This window comes from Neofelis nebulosa, chromosome 12, assembly GCF_028018385.1.
Source record: "Neofelis nebulosa isolate mNeoNeb1 chromosome 12, mNeoNeb1.pri, whole genome shotgun sequence".
Lineage (NCBI taxonomy): Eukaryota > Metazoa > Chordata > Mammalia > Carnivora > Felidae > Neofelis > Neofelis nebulosa.
In genome coordinates this window covers 5958961-5981496 of record NC_080793.1, presented here as the reverse complement: position 1 = coordinate 5981496, position 22536 = coordinate 5958961, and the positions used below count along the sequence as shown (strand labels likewise).

Genomic DNA, 22536 nt, shown 5'->3' with positions numbered 1-22536 from the left:
TTTTAGAGTTCCACAGGGGAAGCTCTGCCAATAGTAAAAATGGAAACTCGGCTCCCTCATTCCCTTCATGTTAGCCTAATGGTTGCCAATAGTCAACATGGCCACCAGGCTGTGCGTTCCCATTGGCGGCTCCGCCGAGGCCCGCCCCGCCCCGCCCCGCCCCGCCCCTCCAAGCGACCACAGGGAATTGCGGAGCCGGACGTCGCGGTTCCCGGCCGGACTGCGCTTGCGCCATTCTTTGGCGCCAAGATGGCGATGGAGATGAGGCTTCCCGTCGCTCGCAAGCCCCTTAGCGAGAGCTTGGACCGCGATACTAAGAAACACCTGGTGGTTCCGGGGGACACGATCACCACGGACACGGGATTCATGCGGTACGTGGGGATTTGGGGACTCGGGGCCCCACAGGGCGGCTGCTGGGCTCTCTGCACGTGGCCTCTGTTCCCTTGCACCTAAGTACCCGCCTGACGCAGGGCACATCTGAGCATCGCAGTCCCCTTGTTTCTGAGTCCTTGGGCTCGGAAATAGTCCCCATCTGCGTTTGCCTCAGCCCTTGGAAGCTCTTCTGTCCTGAGCTCTGGTATCAAGGACTCTTGGGTGCTCTGCCTGAGACCCTGATCTCTGAGACTTCCTCTTCTTCGTTGGAGACCTGCAACCCTGGGGGTGGGGGTTCGGAGCAGAGACCTCTTTCCAGTTTTCAGATTGAGGGGACTGTGGGCATTTCTGACTTGGTCTCCTCTTCTCTCAGCGACATCGCTTAGCCAGGTGCTCGGTTTTGGAATCAGCAGTTGTTTGGGCTCAGGGCATAGAAATATATTGTGCCGCACGCACCCAAATATACATTTCGATTCTGAGGGCAGTACAATATGTGTAGTTAAGAGAGCAGACTCTTGACCCAGACAGTTGAGGTTCCAGCCCTGCGCCATCACATATTATTGGTTGTATTCTCTCTCCAACGTCAGATTTCTCTTCTGTAAAATGGTGATAATAACAGTAACTGTTTGATAGGGAAGCGAGGATTAGATGAGGCGATAATTAAGAAAAGAAGCAAAACTCACCATTCTGTCACCATCAGAGATAAACACCAGTGGTGTGTAGGACTTTTTGGAGAGGAGGGGAGTACAGCATTTATAGCCTTGCTCTTTAACCCGTTAGTTTGAGGCTATTGGAACCTAGGGAATCTTAAGTGTCAGTCCTTCCTTCCTGAATTCAACATATATTTAAATTACGTGTGGTTGGGGTGCAACTGTGATCAGAGTGGAAACTTCTGTCCAGGTGGAATTTATCTCTCAACAGAGACAGATAATAAGCAATGAGCCCAACAAATGAGTTGGTATGTTTGGCGATAACTGCAATGGGGGAAGTGAAAAGTTGAGCAGCATCAGTGAAATGTGGTTGGAGATATGCTGGGGGTGGTGGCAGCCTGGTGGGGGGACTACTTTAAATGGGATAGTCAAGGTGGGCCCAATGGAGAAAGTGTCATTTGAGTAGACAGGGGTAAGCCAAAGGAGATGTCCGTGAAGCTCTCTAAAGAAGGAGTGTTGTGGGCAGAGAGAGAAGCCAGGCTTTACAGTGGGAGGATCCTGTTAGGAATACCCTTGTTCTTGGAAGGAGAGGTCATCTCAAGTGTATTCTTTGTATCCTACTCTTGTAACAGGGGCCATGGAACTTACATGGGGGAAGAGAAGCTCATTGCATCTGTGGCTGGCTCCGTGGAGAGGGTAAACAAGTTGATCTGTGTGAAAGCCTTGAAAACCAGGTGAGAACAAAAGGTGTGTATTCTCTTGTGTCGTTCCCCTCCTTCCCACCTGCCTTAGGTCTGCGGTTCAGTAGGTCTGCGATTTTGAACGTGACGGTGGAAAGGGGTATAGATGACCATAGGTAAGCGGGGGCTTCAAAGGTTTCCCCACATTACTTGACCTCTCCAAACCTCGGTCGCCTCCTCTGCAAATGAGGATAATAGCATGACCTACCTTGTGGGATTTTCATTGGAATTTATTCAAATAGGACACGTAAAGTACTTAGTGCAGGGTGCACTACCTAGAAGGGCTCCATAAAGGTTAGCTCCCGAAAGGAAGCCGGTAGGGTTGGAACAGAGCGAGCAAGGGAGAGCGTAGGGGCAGATGAGGCGGGCAGACAGCCCGTTTTGTAGCCACGGTAAGCATTTTGTCTTCCACTCTATGTACAATCTGGGAAGCCGCTGGAAGGGGTGGAGCAGAAGAGGGGCCTGGTCTGACTTCTCTGGACTCTGGAGGAGTGTTGAGAGGGGGTCAGGGGCAGGCTTAGAGAGACACATTAGTGGACTGTTTTTCATCATCTGAAGCGATGGCGGCTTGGACTAAGATGGCGGTAGGAGTGAGGAGTCGTGGTTGATTCTGCATACATTTTGTGTCCTGAGTTTGTTTTTTTCATCCTGTAACAGTGTTGGGTTTTGTATTCTTTGGGATTTGCCATATGTAGGACCACGTCTGTGAATAGAGATAGTGTCACTTCTTTTCCAATTGGGATGCCTTTTATTTCCTTGTATATTTTTTTTTTTTTTTAATGTTTATTTATTTTTGAGATAGAGAGAGACAGAGCATGAACGGGGAAGGGTCAGAGAGAGGGAGACACAGAATCTGAAACAGGCTTCAGGCTCTGAGCTGTCAGCACAGAGCCCGACGCGGGGCTCGAACTCACGGACCGTGAGATCATGACCTGAGCCGAAGTCGGACGCTTAACCGACTGAGCCACCCAGGCGCCCCATTTCCTTATATATTTTGAAGGTAGAGCCAGTAGGATCAGCTGCTGGACTTGTCCCGGAGCATGAGAGGGAGAGGGAGAGAGAGAGAGAGAGAGAAAGAGAAAGAGAAATCAAGGGATCTTCCAAGGACTCCCAAGCTTTTTGACTTGAGCAACTGTAGGGACGGCGTTGCCATTTACTGAGACTGTGATCACTGGGAGGGGACCACTTTGTGACGGGAGCTGGGGAGGGGGCCGTTGGAAAGTTTTGCTTTTAGGTTGGTGACATTTGGAAATGCCTCTAAGTCACGTAAATAGAGATGCTGCGTAGCCAGCAGTTGAGTAGAGTCTGGAATTTGGGACGGAATAGTCATTGGTTGTATTTCAAGCCGTTCGATTGGAGGAGCTCCCCAAGAGGTGAATGTGGGCTAAGAGAGAAGAGGTCCACAGCCGGAGCCTTCAGCATGGAATACCTCATCATTAGAATTGGGATAGGGAACTCACACAGGGGCCAGAGGTGAGCACCTTGTGGGTGAAGGAGACAGTGTGTAGACTGGGTGGGGTGGGTGGGGTCCTGTCTCAGTCTCCTCCTCCTTTGCTGATGCAGAAGCCATCTGTGTTCCAGAGCCCAGCAGGAAATATTCCATGCTTATCAGTGGCATGTAATTAACAAAGTAGGGGTTACGGGCTTAATGAACTATTTGGAATAAATGGTTTGTCTCAGAATAATTAACGAAGACTTTATACATGTAGGAATGTTTGAAGTTATCGGTTCCGGGAAAATAAATTTAAAAAGCATAGTTATGTGAATTTACCCTATTTAAATGTGGCATGTAATTAAGGCCCTCATCCTGTTTAACCGAATCACGAATGATGCTTGGTCTCGTGATGAGGTCTTTTACTGATGGACGACCTTTTGTTTTATCTTTCAGATACAATGGTGAAGTAGGAGACATTGTAGTGGGGAGAATCACAGAGGTAAAGTTGATACCAGATGGGTTTTTTACAAAGTAAAAGCAAGCTGGTGACTGAATGGCTGGGATAGTCATTCCCTATGTAGTGATGCCAGTGGGCATTAATTGCATTGGACTCTTTGTGCCCTTTGAGGTAAACAGTTGGCTTGTTGTAGTAGTGATTATTGGTTGCTTATGATATGAGCTCTTGCCCCTTAAGTCTGTCCAACTGTGAAATTTCTCTGCAGGTTCAACAGAAGAGGTGGAAGGTAGAGACCAACTCTAGGCTGGATTCAGTCTTGCTTCTCTCATCTATGAACCTTCCTGGAGGAGAGCTGGTAAGGGTCTCCAGGCTGGTACTGTAGTTTGCTAGCAAGAATGCTGGGGTCTGTTCCTCCACTAGAGAACTTTGCTTTTAGTGAGGTTGCCTCTTTTAGTCTTGTTTGCTGTCTAGATTACACGTACACTTTTTTTTTTATAGTTACAAGATTAAAAACAATTTTTTTTTTTAATGTTTATTTATTTTTGAGAGAGAGAGTGAGAGCACGAGCCAGGGAGGGGCCGAGAGGCAGGGAGACTTTATACATGTAGGAATCCGAAGCAGGCTTCAGGCTCCAAGCTGTCAGCACAGAGCCCGATGCGGGGCTTGAACTCATGAGCCAGGAGGAGAGAATGACCTGAGCCGATGCCGGACGCTTAACTGACTGAACCACCCACGCGCCCCACACATAGGCTTTTTACTTGGCCCAGGCCTCCCCAAATAAGCAGCAATTGGTATGTGATAGGATCTGGAACAGCCATGGGGAGCGATCCCAAAAGAGAAGCTCTCAGATGCTTGGTGCCCATTTTCCTTTCCTGGGTGTATCAGCTTTGCATAGTGAATGTGTGCCTTGGAAAGTTGTGCTTAGATTAGCTTTTCATGAATTGAATGGCATTTGGTTATTCCAGGCAACTGCAGTACCTGAGGGGCAGCCTTTTGTAAAATGCCATGGTTTGCCTTTCTCTTCAGTCCAGCATGTATTGCAAAGAGGCTCGCTGTGCTAGGTTCTCCAGAGAACGCAAGATAAAGGAGGCATGACCGAGTTCCTGGAAGAGTGTACAGATGAGTAGGGGAAACGAAATAAGTGATCTAAATATCCGGCAGTCGGAAGGATAAACAGGCGTGCGCTCGTACAAAAGGAGCGCGCGCTCATCGGAAAGCGGGGCGCTGGAGTTGATCTTTGAAGGGTGGATAGAATTTCACAGGGAATCTGAGCTAATGGGAAACGTGTGAGTAAAGATAAGTCAGGCAGGAGGTAGTCTGGGCCTACTGGAGCATGGAGGGCCGCCACGGAAGGTGAGTGTGGAAAAGTGGGCTGGGCACGATTGGGAGCGTTTTCAGTAGCGCGGAAGGACTTGGGATATTATCCAGAGGAGGGCGGGAGAGGGGAAGAGGAGCCGTGGGAAGGTCTGTGAGACAGAAAGTAGTGGCTATCGCTCTGGTTTTCCTTGAGTGACACTGGTTACCTACTCTGGTGTTTGAATACTGTGGTTCCAGAGATCTCACGAGGAAGTGAAAGAGAAAGTAGGTGGAGAGAGATCTTTCCGCAGGGTCTGTCTGACTTAAGCAATGTCATCTCTTTGTGTATTTCAGAGGAGAAGATCTGCGGAAGATGAGCTGGCCATGAGAGGTTTCTTGCAGGAAGGGGACCTTATCAGTGTATCCTGCACCTTGCATTACAGCATCTTTGTGTTTCACATGGAACTGGGAAATGGGGCTTAAATTTTATGTCTCCACCAGGAGAAACATGTCCTGGCGGGGATCTGAATCCTAGCTCAAGGCCAGGGGCTCCGCTGCAGTCTTTCTCCACCTCCTTAACCCAACCGGACTCTCCGGCTCCTATCCAGACCTGCTGCCTCAAGTCCTTTCTGTGGGTTTTGTAACTTGTGGTAGCCCGTGCCTTAAGCTAGACTCCACTTTTCATGGCCACGTTAGCTTTGATCCAGGGAGTAGAAAAGGTGTTGTTCGTGTCAAGATATTCACGAGAACCAAGGAGGAGAGAGATTAGGTCCCATTGATGTCCTCTGGGTCTGTCTAAGGCTGCGAGTAGGACTGTTGGGGATGGGAGGGAAGGAGGAGAGGGAGGATCAGGGACACAGGGAAGGCAGGTGACATGAAAGTGTGTGTTCCTTTATCACCCTGGCCAGGCGGAAGTCCAGGCAGTGTTCTCTGATGGAGCGGTGTCTCTGCACACAAGGAGTCTGAAATACGGAAAAGTAAGTTGGACTCTTGCTGTTCCTGTATGCTAGCTGAGACTTCAAATCCTTTTCTGAATCCCCAAGGCTCTGGATTTCGGCCCTGAAGAACCCCAGAAGTTAAGCGTTACAGGCTGGCATCCCACACACCAGCTGGCTTGTGGGTCAGTAGTGTAACGGACGACAGCTTTTAATTCTCCTGCTACTGAGGCGATGTTGCGGCAGGAGAGCTTTTGTGACCGTGGGCCCGGAGGCCCTGCTGTGTCTGTTCCCTCCTGGGGGCACTGCTGCTTTATGCAGGGGCCAGGGGTAGAGGCTGTCCTGGGAGCGAGGGGAGGTGGTGCATTGAAACCCGATGGCCTTGGCTCCAGACAAATGTCCAGTCAATAAAATGGGTATCATTCATTATTAGGAAGGGCTGGTTTGCCACTTGAGCCTCTAAATGAAATGTCACTGCTTTTCTCGTAGGTGTTGTATGAGGTTACATTACTGAGGCTGTTATTTTTTTTAACGATAGCATAGGTTCTTTATTTTTTATTTTATTTTCTTAATATTTATTGAGAGAGAGAGGTAACAGAGCATGAGCAAGGGAGGGGTAGAGATTCAGGGAGACACAGAATCCAAAGCAGGCTCCAGGCTCCGAGCTGCCAGCCCAGAGCCGGACGCGGGGCTCGAACCCACTAACTGCGAGATCATGACCTGAGGCCGAGTTGGTCGCTCAACCGACTGAGCCCCCCAGGCGCCCCGACAGCATACTTTCTAAAACAGATTACGACTCGCTAGTCTCTTGGCTTCATGTGGGTGAACCTTTTCGTTTCCTGAGTGGAACAGAAGACTGTTCCCCTGGTGGAGCGGCCACGGTCAGCCACACTCACAGCCTTGAAGTGGGTAGAATTGCACACTGCGTGTGCCGACCTTCACAGGACTGCGTCCTGCAGACCCTCCCTCAGCGGGATGGGGGCTTGGAGTGGTCCTGCCAGGACCCGGGGTAGATTTGCACCCAGCCCTTGGCCAGTCCTCTTGCCCGGCGGCATGCATCTTACGGGCAAGGTAGGTGGTTGGGATCGAGGTGGAACGGGACAGTGCGCCTTGGCCCGAAACAGGCACGGGCTCGCGTCCTCGTTAGCTCCGGCTGCTCTGACTGCTGGCGTGGCGACCCTGGGATGACGGGAAGGTGGGAGGAGAGTATGGAAAATCCCCTTCTCTCCGGCCTCATGAACCACCTCTGTGTCCGGAAGCCTTCTCCGGGAATGTTTCCGGTGTGTGTGCGTCCAGTGACTGTGACTGAGGCTGCTGATAGGAGCGGCCCTGCTTCTGCCGTAGCGAGGACGCGCGTCCTGTGGTCCGCTCTTCCCGCACTGCACGGGTGACCCTGCGGTGACTTCGCGTGTGCTGTGTTCCTCCAGCTAGGTCAGGGGGTTCTGGTCCAGGTGTCCCCCTCCCTGGTGAAGCGGCAGAAGACTCACTTCCATGACCTGCCGTGTGGTGCGTCGGTGATTCTGGGCACCAACGGCTTCATCTGGATCTACCCGACGCCTGGCCACAAAGAAGAGGATGCAGGGGGCCTCACTGCAAACCTGGAGGTGAGGAAATGCTGCTGCCGCTGCCCTCGTGGCGGAGCGGTGCTCAGTCTTCGCTGTGCTTCTGGGACAGGCGGGCTGGCTGTTTCTAAACCATACGGTTGCTGTCGTCCGCGTTAGTGTGGGTCTCCGTCGAGCTGTCTTCATGAACATTGTTGCCTTCTCTTTCTCTTTTTATTTATTTAAAAAGAAAAACTTTAAAAAACTACTTAACTTTTGAGAGAGAGAGAGAGCACAAGCAGGGGAGGGGCAGAGAGAGAGGGGGGCACAGAATCCGAAGCAGGCTCCGGGCTCCGAGCTGTCAGCGCAGAGCCCGAGGCAGGGCTCGAACCCACGAATCGTGAGATCATGACCTGAGCTGAAGTCAGACACTTAATCAACCGGAGCCACCCAGTCACCCCTTTTCTTTTTATTTTTTTAAGTTTGTTTATCTTGAGCCAGAGAGAGAGGGAAGGAGGGAGGGAGGGAGAGGGAGAGAACCAGTGGGGAAGGCCAGAGAGAAAAAGGGACAGAAAATCCGGAGCAGGCTCTGACAGCAGAGACCGCATCGTGGGGCTTGAACTCACAAACCGAGAGATTATGACTTGAGTCGAAGTTGACGCTTAACGGACTGAGCCACCCAGGCGCCCCATGCGTTCTCTTTTTCTCAAGAGATGGAATGGAACTGGTTTGATCTTTGTCGCCAGAGGTAGCAAGTTACAGGGTAACAGCAACTGAAGGGTCATCTGTCTTCGTCTCCCTCGGAGCTAGCCGTTTGGTTGGTTGGGAGTCCCAGAGTTGATACTGTTTAAATTAGAAGTGATTTCTGTGACTTGCTGGGACTATCGTCTTACTGTCGTTCTGCTTCTATATTCCCTTTGCGTCCGCCGGTAGCCTGTCTCCCTCACTGACCGAGAGGTGATCTCCCGGCTTCGGAACTGCATCGTCTCGCTGGTCACTCAGAGGATGATGTTGTACGATACCAGTATCCTGTATTGCTATGAGGCGTCCCTTCCGCATCAGGTACTCCGCCCGGGCCTTCCCTTTTCCCCATCGGTCTGTGAGTCGGCGTCGCGTGTCTGTCGTCTGCTCCCGTGTCTCCTCAGCGATAGCAAGCACGTCTCCCAGATACCTTTCCCGTGTCCGTCGGTACGAACCCGATCTGGCGGACAGCCCTCCCGGGTGGCCGGTAGATGTTTCCCCAAGATGCTTGTAACGTCCTCAACATCTAGTGTCAGTCCGAGGATTTGGGGGCGCAGGGTGGGGGTCCCTGGGGGGACTAGTGTATGACATCAGCTGTCAGGACGTCGTCTTGCCCATCCCAAATTGTAGCTTGTTAGTGAATGCCGGGAGAATATCTCTGCTCCTGTCACCGTATACCATGGATTCTTGATGACTTGTTAAGCTGGTTGTAGCAGATCCTGTCTCGCAGTACTTAGCCTCTGACAGATGAAAGGAATACAGAGGGTTTATGGTAGCCATGCTTGGTTTCTGCGTTTGGATTGGCTTATGGTTGCTTATGGTTGATTTCTTTTCTGAGCAAATACCTTTTCTTCTTTAGATCAAAGACATCTTAAAGCCAGAAGTAATGGAGGAAATAGTGATGGAAACGCGCCAGAGGCTTTTAGAACAGGAGGGATGAAGAGAGGCCTCTGAAGGACAGGACTGCGTGTACCTGAGTGGAGCAGTTCTTGAAACTGAAGAAGCTGATTTGTGGTCCCCAAGTGTGGCTCAGCGGAGAACCGTGAAACTCATTCCTTAACCCACACTGGGCCGCCTCCGGCCCAAAGGGCTGCTCTCTCTTGTTCTCAGGCAAAGCCTGGGGAATGTACTGCCAGTCCCTTAGGTTGCCTGCAGAGTCCGGCACTAGGGTGGTTTCGAGCCTTTAAAAGCACGTGGGGTTCCAGCCAAGTGGCCTCCCATCCTCGAATAATACGGAGAATCTCTTGTCTTCTACTCACCATCAGTTCACAAGGCACAAAGCCCCCATGAAACTGCCCCTATAAACAACACAGCCTCCCTGACCCCCAGATTGTCCGTTTTGGCCTCTATTTCCACCTCTGCAGCACAAGTACGACATTGAAGAATATAGTTAGTGACGTCAACCCGGCAGTCGAATAGAAGAATAAAGTTAACCAAGCAGCCTTTTGCTTGGCTGGAATGTTCTTTCCCATTGCATGATCCTTCTGGTGATAGATGCGAGTACATCTGTAGCAGGCTGCCTTAATCTGTCCTGCCTTTAGGGTGGTTTGTAAGAAGTTGAATTATCGATAATGGAATGAATGCTCTGGGTGCTGTGAGGAACATGGAAACAAATGCAGGTGGGAAAAGAAAAGCTGTCTTCATCCTGTAGCTGAAGTAGTAATGCATTAACTTTGGCATAATTCAGGGCGAAAAACAAGAGGCTGGAATTCTCACTGAGGAATGCTAGAATTCCCATGCATCGGTTTTCCTAATGACTATCTAAAGAGGGCACTTGGATTCAGGTTTGGGGAAACATTTTTTTTAAAAGCCCTCTCTTTATAAAGTGCTATTTTATTTCACATATGTAGTGAACTATTTTTATATATTTATAAATGTGTTGACATCACTTTCTGGTCTTGTGTCCTGTGTAACGAGAGCTGAGTCCAGTTGAAGGAGGGTTCAGCAGATACAGGTTCTGACAGAGGCCTTAAATACTCTGTTTGGGTCGCCTAGGAAAATGTAAACCCAGGACAGTTTCAACGGTAGTGACTGAACACTGCCTTTGACGGTTATGAACTATAGCTCAGCTCTTGAGTAACAGTATGTTTCTTGTCCTTGCAACGTTACTCAGGGGTATCATTTTACCTCTTTTTTCGCTTTCCAGAGTGTATCATGTTTGAGGAGTTTGCAGACAACTGAATGTTCCATAGGCTGTGTTGTAACTTTAGTTTTGCTCACTTGGCATCTTGTTCAGAACGCATGCCAGGCTGGATGCCTCTTCGTGGAAGGGAGGGGGTGGGCGAAGCCGAAGTCCCTGGTTTGGTTTTGAGTTTGGGTGGGGATCGTTTGTAAGCTCTTTGAAAGTTTGGTCTCCCTTGGTCTCTCCCCGGCCGCCAGCCTGTGCTGTACTTTGAGTATATACAGAATGGCAATTATCTGCCAGATGGGAATAGGGTGAAGGGCTGAAAGCACCTTTTCGGGCTGACCTACCGTCCGTGGCCCACTAGAGGGCGCCCTTGTTGAGTGTTAATTCCATTGTGTGTTTTTAAGAAAACGGAATAAGCTGAAATTTTTACACTGGTACTTACTTCCTGTAGCAACTCGTGGGTTGATTTCGCTTTGTAAAAGTGAGGACAAAATTAGACTGAACTGAATTACTTTTAACGAATATTTGAACCTGAAGGGATTTATTCAATGTTTGGCAACTGGTTTCTGACTATCAGGCATTTGCTGGGCTCTGGATTTTAGTTTTAAGTCCTCAAAAGTATCATTCTACAGTGTTCTACAGGGAGAAAAGAGCATAGTGCGTCTCTAGAAAATATTGTAGTCTAGGCTTGGGGTTCCCCACCAGAAGGTGGGTCGGTGGAAAATGGAGATTGGATACGCATTTAGATCAGGTGCAGGTGGCCTCCACACTGACCCCTGCAGCATAATCTCACCCTGTGGAAGACCAAACAAGATCTCTTGACAGCCAGCAGATGTGATCCTCACTTAACCAGTGAAGAAAGTAGTTCAGAGAAAATGGCTTGATTAAGCTCAGGAGGAACTATGGATCAGGAATAGGCTGAAGCTTTAGAGGGAAAGCAGCCTTTTAGAGAATGGGTTGGACTGGGGCACCTGGGTGGCTCAGCTCATGATCCCAGGGTTGTGGGAAGGAGCCCCGCATGGGGCCTGCTTACTCCCGCTCCCCCTGCCCCTCTCTCTGCTCGCAGGCATGCTCTCTCTCAAATGAAAAAGAATAATAATCTAGAGAGTGGCTTGGACTGTTGGTGAAAGAATGTAGGTCCAGAAACTTTATTTCCAGCCCTGAGACCAATCCCTTGAGCTACCATTTTGCTCACTGCCTGTCCCTCCCTCTAGGTATGCTCCTCTGGACACAGACGAGTGTCCCCCTGCCCCCCATTGTATGCCAGCTAGAGCAGTGCTTGGCACACAGGGGACTCAAATGCTTGTTGAATGAATTAGTTCAAGAAACGCGTATTAGAAAATTTTAGGGGTGCTTGGGTGGCTCATTTTGTCAGGCATCAGACTCTTATTTCAGCTCAGGTCATGATCTCATGGTTCATGAGTTCGAGCCCCGTGTGGGGCTCTGCGCTGACGGCTCAGAGCCTGGAGCCTGCTTGGGATTCTGTGGCTCCCTCTCTCTGCCCCTCCCCCACTCACACTCTGTGTCTCTCTCTCTCAAAACTAAATAAACCTTGGGGCGCCTGGGTGGCGCAGTCGGTTAAGCGTCCGACTTCAGCCAGGTCACGATCTCACGGTCTGTGAGTTCGAGCCCCGCGTCAGGCTCTGGGCTGATGGCTCGGAGCCTGGAGCCTGTTTCCGATTCTGTGTCTCCGTCTCTCTCTGCCCCTCCCCCGTTCATGCTCTGTCTCTCTCTGTCCCAAAAATAAATAAAAAACGTTGAAAAAAAAAAATTAAAAAAAAAAAAAATAAAAACTAAATAAACCTTAAAAAAAAAGAATTTGATCCGGTTGCTCAATTTTAAGCTGAACTAGAGAATGATGATGCACAGGATGCGATTAAAGCATGAATAGGAAGAAAGCGAAATTGCTAAAAATAAAAAGGAGGGTGCTGATCAGGGTAAGATCGTAGGTACATAAAGGAGAACAAGGGCGCTGAATGTTTGAAGAATGATACTATAAGCCAGGACTAAGTGTCAACCAGATTATTTTGTGAGAGCAAAGCTAAACCTACTAACATCAATGAATACATTTCAGTTCCAACTTCGGGTACAAGTTTTCATATGCTCACATTCGGTACCTGTACACGACTATTCTCGATGCCACTGTTAAGTCACTACCATTTCCCCATCCAGCAGAAATATTTCGAAAATCCGTAACTCAATATACTAACTGGACGTACGACATCCATAATGTAGCTTCTTCCCTAATGCCAGCAACTTCTGAAAAGTCAATGGTCTAACATTTGGTCAAGTTATTTGATACTGAATGGTACAGTGGAAAAATCGTGGGCTTTGCAGCAAGACTCATCCGGGCTCAAATGGTGACATGGTCACATACTAACTAGGCAAGTGACCCTGAGTAAGTCACGTCTCTGAATCTTTTTCCTCAAGTGTATAATGGGGAATAATACTACATGCTTCACCGGACTACAGTGAGGATTAAACTAGATAATGTAGTTTGTGAAAAGCATTACGATACAGAGTAGGCACTAGAATGAGTGGATCTCCTTATAAATGGGCATATATCCCATATATGGGGACACATAAAGGGTGAAGACTGAGGGACCTGGTGGGTGCTTTCCAGTTGCAGGAGATGGGTTATGACAAGTGTGGGTTTGGTGTGTTTGGGTCATTGTCTCTGGGCCTGCTAGCCCAACAATCCGTATTTTCTCAGCTAACGGTGTTCTCATGCAAATCCATGTATGTACACAAAATGAGGTCGTTTCATCTTAAAGGCTCTTTCTAGCTCAAACAGCTGCGATTACGCCTGGTTTAGCCTCTGAGAGGTGCCTAACAAGCTGTTCCTTTGATGAGGGAGCCTCTGGATACCCAAAGAAAATTCGTTCGCAATAGGTCGGATGCTCTTCAGTCATTTATTTTTCGCCAGTTCTAATATTTATACTTCTTGCGGAAAAGGTGAGAATTTGGGGAGGGAGGGTAAGGCACCAAATACCTTGGTTTCCAGGAGCGGGCCAAATTTCCCTCTTCCCTAAAGAGGTTTAAGGAAGTAATCCAACTCCGGTTCTGAGATAATCCAATCCGCAGTTTTCCCCTTGCTTTGGCTCCTCGCCGGTCCTACTACCCGCGCAGGAGAGACATTGGCCAGCCCGACGCGAGGCAGGCGAGAGTCCACCGGCTCCCCGGAGGGCGGGACCGAAGCTCAGGAGCCGGGAGCAGAGGGCAAGAAGTCTCGGGTGCGCGCGGACAGGAGCGGGCGCCTCGGGACTACGACCCCCGGCATGCCCTGCGGCCTGCGCCGACTGGGGTTGGCCGGGAACTCTAGCCTACTGCCCTCACCGGCCAATGGGACGCAGGAGAGAGACCTGACCCGGATTTTCAGGGACCAATGGCGGTACAGAGGAGGCGGGGCTTCCTTGCCGCTCACCTTGCGCTCGGAAAAACCACATTTAAAAGGTCGTGTGGGGCCGAATTCTGGCGGGTCGGGAGACCAGAGGCGGAGGGCGCGGCGGCGTCCCCGAGAGCGGCGCCGGGAAGGCCCGGGTCCCCGCGAGGCGCGCGCCGGTCGTCGGCGGGGGCGGGGTCAGGGGCGGGGCCTGGCCTCGTTGTGGAGCGGCTCCTAATCCATCATGGCGGCCGCGGGGGTCGGTGTCCGTCCCTGAGCAGCGCCGGAGCCGGAGCCGGTCCCCGGGTCCTGCGGCTGAGGAGCCCCTCGGTTGTCCACGGCCCCCACCTGCGGGGGGAGGCTGGGTCCCGCGGCGGAGTTCCGGGGATGTGACTGCCTGGCGGCGGCGGCGGCTGTAACAACGTCCGGAGCCGGGGGAGGGGGTGTCTCGGGCAGAGACCCCTGGGCTCGGGGCAGCTGAGGCGGCCGGGCCTCCTCCCCCCTCCGCCCGCCTCCCGCCTTCGGGGCCGCGAGCGTGCTCTGTCCCGTACAGCCCTGCCCTGGCTCTGGGGCACTGGGGGTGGTCTCTGTTTTCCCCCAGACCTGGGACACCCCGTTTCCTGAGGCGTGGAGGAGCGACGCCCCGGAGTAAGCCGCCCGTGCCCCGCCCCGGCAGCCTCCCCTTTACCCCCGAGCCGCCCCTCGCGCCCACTCCCGGCCCCGAGTTTGGCCTCGGAGCCCCCCGCCCCCGGCCCCCCATTCATATCCCCTCCCTGCTGTCAAGTGGCCTCCCCTTCCCCCCCCCCCCCCCCCCCAGGTTGCTCCCGGGAGCCTCCAATGCCTTGACCTCTTCCAATGTCACCTACGGTCCCTTTAGTCTCAGCCCAAACAAAAACTTTAATGCAGAGGAAAAGCCTGGACTGGTTTCACAGGCCTTTTAAAAAGCGGACTTAAAAGTTGCTGGCAATGCATTCCTTGTCATCCGAGGCGAGGGCAAGCCCTCGCTGAAGTCTGGGTGACCCGTGTCGTTTTCCGGAGCGCAGGGTAGAGCGGCAGGAGCGGCAGCTAGTTTGGCAGGAAATCTGTCGGAAGATGAAGAAACCGAGATAGGAGGTAGGGTGGGCGACTTCCCCAGGAAAAGTTCTGGAGAAGCATCCAGAGGTGATCCACGTTTCCTTTATGTGCGGGAATCGAGATGACTTTAGTGTTACTGACCCTTTTCCAGCATCCCTGTGAATATTTGTTTTTCTTCTTGGAAAGGAAGAAACTTACTCAGCCCGTGAAAGACACTCAAACTCAAGGAACTGTGGGGTCGCCCCGCAGTTGCATGGCTTCGAATTGATCGACCGCGGACATGCTCGGAACTGCTGTTTACATGTGTTCACTTGTGTTTGACCTCACTGTACTGACTTGGGGCGATTCGGCGAATGTGAAATCCCACGTATGTACTGTTTCCTTCTAAGCCCGCTGACCATTCTGGAGGATCTGGAACCCTCTTCTGGAAAGGGGTGCCTATCATTACTTTATGGGGCAGCAGCCTGGAAAAGTTCTTGGGGACCAGAGGAGGCCAAGCTTGCCTGCCCTGCACTTTATCAAAGGAGCAGGGAAGAAGGAATCATCGAGGCACGGGGGTCCGCACTGCAATGTCTTTGTGGAACACGGTGAGTGCTTTTCAAGCTTTCGGACCCTGTTTTTCCTGGTGTGTTCAGCTTAGGAGTGCACAAGGCACTTTTGAACCACAGCGCTTTGTGTCCTTTCCTTCCGGCTGTACTTGAAACTTGTGTTGCTGTCGTGTTCTCTTAGTTTGTGGAGGGACTGTGTTCGTATCAGAAGAAGTTACTTGGGGACTCTGTGTGGCTTCTTTGTCCAGAATCTCTCCGAGTTGTTCATTTCTCGCCTGATTCCCCTTCTCACTCACTGTTGACCTTAGATAAGCCATTTTACTCTTCCAGTTTGCCGAGGAGAGTGCACTTAAGTCGTTTCTCGGATCAGAGTCCACGATCCTGCTCCGACCCAAGGCGTGGGCTGTCCCCGAAGATCCTTCACTGCTTTAGCCATGGAGGGGCTCTTATCGTATCCTCAGAGTGGCCCGTGCTCCCCAAAGGGTTAAGACCTACAGATCCTGGTGGACGCTAATATCCTTGACCTTTTCAGTCCTGAGTAGGACTTGAAAATGCCCACTTTGGAGCCTCGTGGGAAAAAAATGGAGTGGGGAAGCGGTGTCCTTTGCGGATCGAGGAAACCCGGCTGTTTCTAGGTGCTTTGCCTTACCCAGGAGTGATCGTTTCCCCAGCGATGGGGCTTGTAGCTTCCCCTGTCTCCTTGTTTCGCATGACATTTGGGGCCAGAAAGGGTGCCGTCGACATTTGCATGAACAGAGTTGGCATTTGATTGCAGACTGTCTGTATCCCACTGCACCTTTCCAGTAATTCCGCGTGAAGTTTTAAAGCGAAGGCTCGGCTTAGACTCCTGCCTGCTACAGGGGCCGGCCGTGGACCACTTAATTAGGGCCCTGGCCGTCGTGCTGTAGCCTGACGTTTTTCGAACCGTGTGCTTCATATAGGAATATCGACCCCACTGGCTCCATTAGCGAATGTTAGAAGAGCGCACGTGGCATCTGCTTTGAAATTCAGCCTCAGATGCCTTTTTTTTTTTTTTATAAAATTTTTTTTTTCAACGTTTTTTATTTATTTTTGGGACAGAGAGAGACAGAGCATGAACGGGGGAGGGGCAGAGAGAGGGAGACACAGAATCGGAAACAGGCTCCAGGCTCCGAGCCATCAGCCCAGAGCCTGACGCGGGGCTCGAACTCACGGACCGCGAGATCGTGACCTGGCTGAAGTTGGCCGCTTAACTGACTGCGCCACCCAGGCGCCCCTCAGATGCCTTTTAACGATGGGTGACCACGGTCAACAGAGGTCTCTGTGCCTTGCACTTGCATGTGACCGTTGAGGTTTTACTTTCTGACAGAAAAATATTTGCCTCATCTATATAACTTGGGTGCTCGAATTGTATTTTTCCTTGAAATATTAGTTACATTTTAGCACTGGTTTTAGACCAGGAGATATTGAAGTTTGTTATATTCTGGTGCTTCCCCAATTCAAGATTTGTAAAGTGAAATTATTTACATTAAAAAAGTTTTTTTCTAATGTTACTTATTTTTGAGAGAGAGAGAGAGAGAGAGAGAGAGAGCGTGAGCAGGGGAGGGGCAGAGCGAGAGGAAGACACAGAATCCGAAGCAGGCTCCAGGCTCTGAGCTGTCAGCACGGAGCCCGACGCGGGGCTCGAACCCACAAACTGCGAGATCATGACCTGAGCCGAAGTCAGACGCTCAACCGACTGAGCCACCCAGGCGCCCCTGAGTTAGTTATTTACATTTTTAACTAGTGACGATCATGCAGCCTTGGATAGTGAAAATTGGTACAGACTTTTTGGAGAGCTTTGGTCACACTTAGCAGAATTTAGTGTATATACCAATAACCCAGGAATCTCACTTCTAGGAAGCTATTCTAGCACAGAACAGTATGATCCCCTTGGGTGTCCCTGATACCCTTTCCGAGAGGGTCGAGAGGTTAAAACAGTGTTCATATTACTACAATTCTCAGATGCTGTTTGCACTCTTTGCACTAATGGTGCAAAAGTCACGCAGGCTCCTTAGCGTGAATCAAGGCTGCAGCACCTAACTATCCTAGGAGCCATCGTACCCTTCGTGCCGTGCACTCGCGATGAGTACAATACAATGAAATAAGAATTTGGTTTTCACCGGAATGTTCTCGATGCAGTCGTAGAACAGGTTAAATTTATTCACTGTTGCCGCTCGTGGAGATGGTTTTTCCCGTAGTCTGTGGGGTGAAATGAGAAGGTGCACGTGAACGTCTCTGCTGTGCACTGAGGTATGATGGTTCTCTCTCCAGGAGAAGCAGATGGGCCGTTCTTTGAGCTGCGTGCTGAACTAGCTGCGTTTTTCACCGACTGCCATTTTTAATCCCATTTTACTGCCCCCGACAAACAACGGTTATTCAGTCTAAAAAAAAAAAAAAAAAAAAAGGATAAAGGAGTCTTTCAAGAAAACAACTGGCAGTGTATGTTGCCAGTGATAAAACTTCAGCTTTCCAATGAAAATTAGGATTTTGGAAAACTTGTATCTGCTACTGTGGTGTAGAGATCGGTGGTGATATTTACAGGTGCGGTGCTTTGATAGCTTATAATGAAATGTATTATTCAGCAAATCTGCATAATTCAGTGAACCCATTTTTTCTAAGTGATCACTATGTGGGATCCTAAAATCACACACAGGTAAAAAATCCATCCAGGGTGCAAGGTGGGCCAATGGATTTTAATGTTACAAAAGTTCCCTGATACAGTTTTAGGTTCTACATCACAACTAACCTTTAAGAAACTACCACTTAATGGCGTTTTGGTGTAGCTTCTGAGAAGAATAAATACAGTGATCTAAAAAGGCTACTTTTTTGGTGGCCAACAGTTATTTTCCAGTAATAAAAATGTTTTTAAATGAATAAATTTTAGAATTTCAGTTTAAATTTCCTAAAAAAAATTTTTTTTTAATGTGTATTTATTTTTGAGACAGAGAGAGAGCATGAATGGGGAGGGTCAGAGAGAGGGAGACACAGAATCGGAAACAGGCTCCAGGCTCCGAGCTGTCAGCCCAGAGCCCGACGCGGGGCTCGAACTCACGGACTGTGAGATCATGACCTGAGCCGAAGTCGGCCGCTTAACCGACTGAGCCACCCAGGCGCCCCTCAGTTTAAATTTCTAATGTGGTAAACTCTGGTGAGATAATCTAAATAAACAAAAGCTTGTTGGGGTCCTGAGTAATTTTCAAGAGTGTGAAAAGGTCCTGAGATAAGAAAGTTTGAGAACTGTGGCTCTAGGAGTTTTGTCACGAAGACACATAAGGCTGTGTATTGCAGGTGTACCATGAAATACTACCCTTGAAAGGCATCTGTGTAGTGCTAAGAGGTAAAAAGCAATCTGGAGATGAGTCAGCATGGTATGGGAATTGGGACTTAGGTGGAATCGGAGAAAAACTTGGACTTCTTACTTTGCCTTTGTGATTTCTTTCTGTGACAAATTTGCTATAATGCAGAACATAAAAAGATGCAAAAACTGAATTGATGGCCGCCCAACCAAACTGTCCCTCTTTTGCAGCAGCTTTTTACGAAAGAATTTGCCTAATTCACGTTTTACTGAAGACAAATCAATTTCTTTGCACCTTGGGTATCTTTTTCTAGGGCAACACAGTCTTATTTTGTGTTACAGATTGTTCTTGATCCTTCGTAGGGTGATCTTTCTAGAGTTGGTTAATATCCATATAGGTTGGATTAAAAAACTTGCAGTCGTGGGTCACCTGGGCGACTCAGTAGGTTAAGTGTCCAGCTTCGGCTCAGGTCGTGATCTCATGGTTCATGGGTTCAAGCCCCGGGTGGGGTTCTGTGCTGACAGCTCGGAGCCTGGAGCCTGCTTCGGACTCTCTCTCTCTTTCTCTGCCCCTTCCTCCACTCGCGTGCTGTCGCTCTGTCTCAAAAATAAATAAACATTAAAAATTAAAAAAAAAAAGACCCACCTTGCAGTCATAACATACGTTGTTGGATCCGACACGGACCTGGAAGCCAAGAATGCTGCAATGTGAGAGCGGCCGGCAGTGGTGCATCTGGAAGGAGAGGGCAGATGGCAGTTTTTTGCCGGGATCATTCAGGGTCACAACGGCGAGTCCTATGTACAGGGAGAACAAAAAGGAAACCGTGGTATTATTTCACGCACCATATGTCCCTTCCAGATTTCAGTGGCTTGCCTACAGAAAATTCACTTTCGGGAGAGTTGGTAAAAGGGGAGTAAAAGCATTCACTAGTAAACCTCTTTTCCTTAGTAGTTTCCGTCTTTCTCCAACAAATATTTATCGAGCACACTATGCATCAGGGAATGTTGTAGTCATTGGTGATACATTAGCAAACAAAAACCATCCCTGCCCTCCTGGAATTTACATTCTAGTGGGAGGAGACAGACCATAAGTAAGCTAGGTAAGTGAAGTATAGAGTATGTTAGAGGTAGTAGGTTCTGGAGAGAAAAATAACATAGAAAAGGGGCTACGGAATGTTGGGCCCCGCGATTTTAGTTCGGGAGGCCTCCCTGAGAACGTGACAGTTGAATAAAGACCCGAAGGCAAAGGTGGGGAGTGAGGGACAAGCCTTGGAAATAATGGGGAAATCATCAGTGCAAAGGCCCTGAGGCAGAGCTTGTGTGGCATGTTTGAGGAGAAGCCCAGAGTAACTGGAACCATGGGAGCAAAAGGAGAGTGGTAGGAGATAAAATGGGGGTGAGGAGAGGATGGCTGGGGCAGAATGTGGCCTTGTTGACCCTTGGAAGACTTTTGACTTTTCACTTGTGTGGTTCGGGAAGCCTTTGGAGAATTTTGAGAGAGGATTAACAGGACCGGATTTCTGTTCTATTAAAATGTCCCCGGCTGCTGTATTCCGAAGGAGGGGAAAAAGGAAACGGATTACACTTAGGGGTTGGTTGCCCCAATCTGGATGAGGACGGTCATGGCTTGGACCAGAGCGGCGGCAGTGGTGAAGGGGTCAGATGGCGTGACTATCCAGGCACAGCTGCCCGGATTTGCTGCTGAGTTAGACCTGAGATGGGGGGTGCAGGGTTGAGAGAAGTCGAGGGCGACTCCAAGGTGTTTGGACTGAATCACTGGAAAAATGGAGTCGCCTTTTACTGCAAGAGAGACAAGTGGGGTTTGGGGAGGTGTGTTGCGGGGAATGGAGACGAGGATCCGGGCATGTTACCTTTGAGATGTCTATTATTGGGCGTCCCGGTGCATATGTCACATACGCGGTTGAGTCTACAGGCTTGAATTCAGGGAAGCAGTCCCGGCTGGAGAGGGAACGTGGGGGTCACCAGGTTACAGGTGCATGTCAAGCTGTGAGAACAGCGACAGGCCCAAGGGAGAACTCTCCCGAGTATGAACCTTCCAAAAGTGTGAGGTGACATTCGGTAGTTTATGAAATTAGGACTTCACGTTTTTATATAGGATTAGTTTGATTCGTTTTTGGGGGGTGGTGACATTTGAATTTTGAGTGGGAATGATTCTAACTCATTCTTAAGTTTTACTTTTTTGTTGTTGTTGGTTTATTTTTGAGAAAGAGAGTGTAGGCCGGGGAAAGGCAGAGAGAGAGGGAGACACAGAATCGGAAGCAGGCTCCGGGCTCCTAGCTGTCAGCACAGAGCCTCATGCAGGGCTCGAACTCACCAACTGTGAGATCATGACCTGAGCTGAAGTCGGATGCTTAACTGACTGAGCCACATAGGCTCCCCTCGTTTTTAAGTTTTAAATCCTCTTTCTCTGAGGACTGTTTTTTTTTTTCCTAAATCAAAAAGTTGCAGATTTTAAAAAATTTGCACATAATTTTTCCTATTCTTGGTAACAAGTGTTTAACTTTTTTAATTAAAAAACGCTTTGTTTAGTTTATTTATTTTAAGAGAGAGAGAGAGAGAGAGAGAGAGCGCGAGCAAGCTTGTGAGCAGGGGAGGAACATGGGTGGGAGAAAGAGAATCCCAAGCAGGCTCTTGGCTGTCAACCTGGAGCCCAGTCTCACGAACTGTGAGATCATGACCTGAGCCAAAATCAAGAATTGGAGGCTTAGCCGACTGAGCCACCCAGGCGGCCCCAGTGTTTTAAAGGTAAAAAGTCCATTTCAATTTTAAAAGTTTGGTTGGGGAGCCTGGCTGGCTCAGTCAGGTGGTACAGCACGCAACTCTTGATCTCACGGTTGTGAGTTTGAGCCCCATGCTTGGGGTAGAGTTTAGTTAAAAAAACAGGTAAATAAAATAAAAAATAAGTTTTGTAATACTTTACTAGGTAATGCTTTAAAAAATTTAAGTTTAAAAAAAAAATAAATTATTTGTGGATTTTCTGATTGTAAGTTAGTACATCTATGTCCCGCGGGGTATTATTTAATTTGGTAATGCCACATGTTTTACTTATGAGTTTACCTGAAAACTGGTTTTAAGAAATTGTTTACTCTCACTTGAAAACTATTTTACAGGGGCGCCTGGGGGGCTTAGTCAGTTAAGCGTCTGACTTCAGCTCAGGTCATAATCTCACAGTTTGTGAGTTCGAGCCCCGTGTCGGGCTCTGTGCTGACAGCTCGGAGCCTGGAGCCTGCTTCGGATTCTGTGTCTGTCTCCCTCTCTCCCTGCCCCTCCCCTGTTTGTGCTCTGTTTCTCTCTCTCAAAAATAAACAAACATTAAAAAAATTTATGGACAGGGGCGCCTGGGTGGCGCAGTCGGTTAAGCGTCCGACTTCAGCCAGGTCACGATCTCGCGGTCCGTGAGTTCGAGCCCCGCGTCAGGCTCTGGGCTGATGGCTCAGAGCCTGGAGCCTGTTTCCGATTCTGTGTCTCCCTCTCTCTCTGCCCCTCCCCCGTTCATGCTCTGTCTCTCTCTGTCCCAAAAATAAAAATAAAAAATGTTGAAAAAAAAAAAAATTAAAAAAAAAAATTTATGGACAAAAAACTATTTTGCAGTTCTTGGGGTGCCTGGGTGGCTCAGTTGGTTAAGTGTCTGACTCTTGATTTCAGCTCAGGTCATGATCTCATGGTTTGGGAGTTCGAGCGTTGGGCTCTGCGCTGACAGCGTGGGGCCTGCTGGGAATCCTCTCTTTCTCTCTCTCTCTCTCTCTCTCTGCTCCTCCCCTACTTGACCATGCATACATGCATGCACGCTCTCTCTCTTTCTCAAAATAAATGGACATTAAAGAAAACTATTTTACGGTTCTCGAGTAAAACTTTGTTGAAGGTAATAGGAGTATGATAAATCAACACTAATTCCCATCA

At 49.4% G+C, this 22536-nt stretch overlaps 3 protein-coding genes across 3 annotated transcripts in view; all 3 read left to right on the top strand.

Moving 5' to 3' along the window:
• The first annotated feature begins 215 nt into the window (after positions 1-215).
• On the top strand, positions 216-10055 carry EXOSC2 (exosome component 2). Its single transcript, XM_058693804.1, has 9 exons — positions 216-371; positions 1655-1756; positions 3651-3696; positions 3920-4009; positions 5305-5370; positions 5859-5927; positions 7313-7489; positions 8360-8488; positions 9027-10055. The coding sequence occupies exons 1-9, from the start codon at positions 250-252 to the stop codon at positions 9105-9107; spliced, it is 882 nt and encodes a 293-aa protein (XP_058549787.1). The 5' UTR covers positions 216-249; the 3' UTR covers positions 9108-10055.
• A 3445-nt stretch (positions 10056-13500) lies between these two features.
• On the top strand, positions 13501-14631 carry LOC131491182 (uncharacterized). Its single transcript, XM_058693803.1, has one exon. The coding sequence runs from the start codon at positions 14533-14535 to the stop codon at positions 14629-14631; it is 99 nt and encodes a 32-aa protein (XP_058549786.1). The 5' UTR covers positions 13501-14532.
• A 48-nt stretch (positions 14632-14679) lies between these two features.
• ABL1 (ABL proto-oncogene 1, non-receptor tyrosine kinase) overlaps positions 14680-22536 on the top strand; it is a 145371-nt gene continuing 137514 nt past the window's right edge. The window contains exon 1 of the mRNA XM_058693800.1: positions 14680-15338. Coding sequence (XP_058549783.1) covers positions 15203-15338 — 136 coding nt within the window. The 5' untranslated portion in view covers positions 14680-15202. The remainder of the gene's footprint in view (positions 15339-22536) is intronic.